The 5,278-nt window shown below is 32.9% G+C and overlaps 1 protein-coding gene across 1 annotated transcript in view; it reads left to right on the top strand.

Moving 5' to 3' along the window:
- The window catches only part of LOAG_17901 (ribonuclease P/MRP protein subunit POP1 containing protein), a gene marked incomplete at both ends in the record, with an annotated part of 7,673 nt that overhangs the window by 1,224 nt on the left and 1,171 nt on the right, over positions 1-5,278 (top strand). Inside the window, 11 exons of the mRNA XM_020450565.1 lie at positions 218-409; positions 878-1,065; positions 1,465-1,675; positions 2,125-2,252; positions 2,532-2,751; positions 3,008-3,091; positions 3,420-3,507; positions 3,594-3,757; positions 4,012-4,219; positions 4,406-4,632; positions 4,788-4,879. Coding sequence (XP_020305745.1) covers positions 218-409; positions 878-1,065; positions 1,465-1,675; positions 2,125-2,252; positions 2,532-2,751; positions 3,008-3,091; positions 3,420-3,507; positions 3,594-3,757; positions 4,012-4,219; positions 4,406-4,632; positions 4,788-4,879 — 1,802 coding nt within the window. The remainder of the gene's footprint in view (positions 1-217; positions 410-877; positions 1,066-1,464; positions 1,676-2,124; positions 2,253-2,531; positions 2,752-3,007; positions 3,092-3,419; positions 3,508-3,593; positions 3,758-4,011; positions 4,220-4,405; positions 4,633-4,787; positions 4,880-5,278) is intronic.

Genomic DNA, 5,278 nt, shown 5'->3' with positions numbered 1-5,278 from the left:
TATATATATATATATATATATATATATATATATATATATATATATATATATATATATATATATATATATATATATATATATATATATATATATATATATATACTTATGTAATGCCTGAAATGGTGCCTTTGCACTCGGTGACATCAGCTTGCTTCAGTTTACAAATTTTCTAGTTACCACAGTTTTTTCAAATTCTCCTAATCGTTGTAAATTCTAGAATTATATCAGACGCCAACGAAAGCATGTATGGCTTGAAACACATATATGGCATGCAAAACGTTTTCGAATGATTCAAAAATGGGGCTACAATTTACCGTTCTGCAGTTACCAACGGGCTTTTCGACCGTCGCATCGTGACGCAATGAGGCATTGTGTTGTTCGAGACGTTAGCTTCTTGCATTGTTTTCAGGTAAACTCAAATTTTCGGATCATTTTTCTTTAAAAATACCATTTATTATAAATTGTTTGAAGTAAATACTAAGACCAAGACAAGTCAAAGCTCACTGTCACATATCTTTTGTTGGCATAGTTGCAGTCTTAGTAACAATTTCCTGACTGATTCATGACGATATATCCAAATAATGTTTACTTTTCATTTGCCGATGATGTAATCAGTGTTTTTGCCCGCTTGTTTCTAGCTAACACTTGGATATAGAACGTGAAGTTTGTTCGAAATATAGCATAGTCATTGAGTCTTGAACTGACTACGTTAAGTCGGTTAGTATGACAGTTTAATTAAACCAATGTGAGTTTAGTTTTAATTATATTCAGTTATTTAATTACAAAGTTTAAAATATTTCTGATAATTAGGTAGTTAGAGTAATGCAAACAGTAAATTTATTATAACCTTGTTCCACGGTGGTTTTCGATCATTTAGATAATTGGAACTAGTCAAGCAGCAATAATTGAGCTGTTGCGTAATATTTGTGCACCCGAAGCTGGTGCAACATTTGCCTTCAAAACTGCCTTAGATGGTCATTTTGAAATGCCAGTTATGTTGTATGAACCAAGCGAGTATCCGCGTGGTTTTATTTCACCTGCTAGATTTTTATGGAGTAGGCACAGGTAATTTTTTACACTTTGTTCTATGCTATACTATTTAACCATTTATTTTTGTCGAAAGTGGTTTATTTACCGAAATTCCCTAGCGTCAGAACTCTGTCATTTTATAGCTTGGCAGATTTTTTTCGTTCCTTATTGACTAGGGTGTTCACTGACAACCAGTAACTCATCGATTGTTTTCTAAAACCAATTATATTTCTATATCAGGTTTCCGTATGAATTCAGAGATTTGTAGGAGAATACAGGGCAAGAAGAGCCGATGGATTTTAAAACATTCATGTTTGGTTTTTTCGGCTGAACATTTGAATTAATATTAGTATGAATATATTATTTTCATCCAAGTGGTATTGTTTTGATGTCGAATTTGGAAAAAATCCAAGTTCTATAATTGTATATTTCTAGGACTGATGAAAAATACACGTTGGTTATCTGGACACATCCGTCTTCCAGTAAAAATGTATTATCGAAATTTAAGGATCTGCTAAAATTGGAAAAGCAGGACCAAGCAGTAGATTTTGTAGAAATAGATAAAGTACCACGCAGTATCGATGAATGGAGGCTACGTAATTTGCAGATAAAGACGGATGTCTACGTAAATGGTGAAGGTCTAAAAGTACAGTATTTTGGAATTTGCACCAAGCAATTTTTTTTTTCTTCTCTCATATATATATATATATATATATCTTTAATAATTCATTAATGAAGAATTAATGGTTGCTAAATCTCGTTGGACTTAAGGGTCGAAGTCTGTGATAACACCATCTTTCATTTCCAAATCTTTAAGACGTCATCCCTAATTTTTTTGTTAATTTTAATAAAATTAGTTTATCTCTAAATTATGCTTCGATCATGATTTTTTTGACCGTGCTTTATTTTTTAAAAGCTCAAAATTCCTTTACTTATTTTTTGCATAACTATGGATGGAATAATTGACTTGGTTTTCACTGTCAAATTCGTAGTTCCAGTTTTCTTAAAACTCGTTAATAAATGTGTGATTTGGCTGTGTAATTTACTTATTTAATCTGATTGTATTAAAAAAATATATATTAAGTTGTTTTTCAGCTATTGGATTTAAGTGATCAGCTGGTTCGGTTCAGATTATATGGTCCTAAATCATTTGAAATACTACGCGAAGTTCTTGCGGTTGTCGAAGAAAATGATCTTCAGGATTCATGGATGAAAGAATTCGTGTTAGCGTTCATTCTTAGTAGGTAATGAAGATAGAAAGTGACGAGTGCATGAAATGTTCTGTAGAATTATACCTGGTGTAACACCTTTGAGCGAGTCTGATTCAATATCTTTAGTACTTTTCGGTACGGCTTTTGAAAAATGGTGAGAAAGTTCAAAATGATCAGGATGCTGAAATGTTATTCACATATGATGCCAGTTTAATGTTTAAAATATGGGAAGTTAAAGCAGATAAGGAAGTTTCAGTCAGAGTGAGAAATACAGGTTGCTGTCAGTTTTAGATCAAGTAACCAGTACTGGAGAAATGAATGCAGCAAGCATACTCCCGGTGAATTTCCCGATGGCACTGTTTTCAGTTTACTTGTGGAAGATCCTAGATTAAGTCGACCGTTGAGGAAGATGAAGCCAACTGAAACTGATGGGTGTTCAGCAAAATCGTTAAGCGTAGACAGTTTGCCACTTCCACCAAACGACTTTTGGAATGCTGAAATCCGAAAAAAGGTCTGAATTTGATGCCACCTTTCCACTAATTAATTTCCTATTGCAAATGAAGTGAAAGATTGCAAATGGATTAAAATGTTTTCATCTTTACAAAGACCAAGCAATTATGGATTATATGAGATTTGTCTGAGATATGCTGTATATTCATAAAACATCATGCGATAGTTGATATTTTATAAATTTACGGTCAGGCATTATCCGATGTGCAGTCTGCATTATTGTATAGTACTGTCCGGATTGCCGCATTTTATTTCAGGTTCTTGAAAAGAAACTAACGGAAACGGATTTGCAAAAGAAGCGGAATACGCAGCTGCAGCCAGTGAAAACATCTGAAGCTAAGGTTTTGCTTACAACTTTTTGTACATATATAATCTTTTACTCAATATTTGTTGCTATTTCATATTCATTACGCAGTCAGCATCTTTTGGTGTTCGGCAAATTTCAATTAAAACTTTAAAGAGCAGTCATACCAGTTAGGCATAATTAATAAGGTTTATTATCTCACACTTGAGCTATTACTCTTCAGTTCTAGTTTCTTGGATCTACTTGGATTATGCAAATTGCAGCATATAAAAAGTAAAGGACGACTGTTCTTGATCTTTTTTTATTCATCCTAGTTTTTATATGTACTTTGTCTAGTATCACTCTGGTCCTTTCTTTTGTTGCAGATACCGATAATCTTAGTAGTTCGAAATACGGGTACAGGGACAACAAGTCCTTTCACTGGTTTGGATCTCATAACACCATCCGGCTTTGGTAAATTTACTTCGCGTTTTTCTTTATTTTCACTGTCTTTGTGAAATTTTTAAATTATGTTCAAATAATTTCCTGTAGTCTTTCAGGCTTGGAATTTTGGCTTGCTCTGCAGTATGGTACTGCAAGGAGTGTTGGATTGAAGGATCAGAAATTCCTAGAACTGGAATCAAGCCGTTTTAATTTCCCTGCTGATGTACCAGATTGTGATGCTGGTCTTAACGAATTCAAAGAAGAGTACATTAACCTTCAGGTCTCTTTCTTAAATATTCAAATATTAATTTTTCGCTAGCGGGAAAGGATTTGAGAGCATTTAAATTATTTCCGAAGTGATTATTACACAAATGGAACGTATTTAAGCACGCAGAAAAATTTGTTTTTACTTTGTAAACTTTCAGCAATTTTTAACCTCATATGGAAGGCATCTGATCGTTTGCATGATATCGAACAAAACGATGTACTGATTTATAAAGTAATCTTAATATTACGCAAATATTTCATTTGCAGGAAAAGTATATACGACGGCCACACAATCGCCGAGTGAAGTATTGGAGCAACTTGTCAATCAAATATCCTTTCACATTTCAGTTCTCTGAGTTATCTCACGACTGGCTCGAGAATTCAGGCTCTAAGGGTACTGCATATGTTATACGTGATCATCGAACACTGATGTCTATTGAGAAATGGTTGGTCGGGAGAGGACCAATGCCGAAAGGTCATTCTTTGATGATTTCTTTATTGAAATTTACAAATCTAATGGCTCTGAAATTCGTTGTTAAATAGTATCTCAAAAATTGACTTCTAAAATTAATTTGAGAAGAAACTCTTGAACAAAATATATATTTAAAAAAATGATCATTGGAATATAAAATGATCATCCTTAGATAGTTTCTAGTTTCAGAATCCATTATGAATTCTGCAGCATTAGTACCTGTATCTCTTATATCAACAACACAAGGTCGCCCACAACGATTTGCGTTGATATGTGCACCAATCGATGAGGATTTTCTAACTGTGGCAAAACTACCGAAAGGGGACAATGCTATAAAAATCATTGAACATCCGCGGACAAGTACCTTGAAACCAATTTTTGGTAATAAGGAAGATGAAGAAGATCAAAGGAATGAAGTAAGTAATGATTTAATTATGGTTTTAAAAGGAAAAACTTATTTTAGAATGATAGGGTGGAGTAGATTTTAAAACTTCATAAGATTATTTGATGTCTTAAAAATCAAATACATTTGAATTTGTTATGGAAATATATTCATGTTCACTTATTTCAGGTAGGACTAGAAGATTTTATTTCGTTGGATGTTACAGCAAGTGAAAAACACATATCGTTAAGCTCACTTTTTCCTGACAAAGAAATGCTACGGTAAGCCTTGAGAAAAAAGGAAATCAGATATCAGTATAAGTAAACTTTAACTTTTTTATAAATTTTTGATTATTTGTAGATTCCTTTTTTCCTCTGGTCTATTTGTGACGTATTTCATAATAGGAACAATTCTTTTTACGAGTTTCATTTTAATTCTCATCTTAAATTTTACTCCGAAGTAAATAATACGATGAAACTTTATGTTCTTGGTGGGCTCATGTACTCCTATTGTGAATCATCACTTTGTCAATGAGGATGAGACGATGAAAAGAAAGAAAAACCTGCAATCAAATATTAAATTATGTATACAGGAAGCAAAAAATTAAGAGGAAAAGGAGTAAAGGAAAAAGTGCAAAAAGAAAAAAAAGTAATGGAACATGAGGAACATGATGGAAAGAG

This window comes from Loa loa, assembly GCF_000183805.2.
Source record: "Loa loa unplaced genomic scaffold supercont3.147, whole genome shotgun sequence".
Taxonomy (NCBI): domain Eukaryota; kingdom Metazoa; phylum Nematoda; class Chromadorea; order Rhabditida; family Onchocercidae; genus Loa; species Loa loa.
The sequence above is the reverse complement of the archived record's forward strand: the minus strand, read 5'-3'. Positions and strand labels throughout refer to the sequence as shown.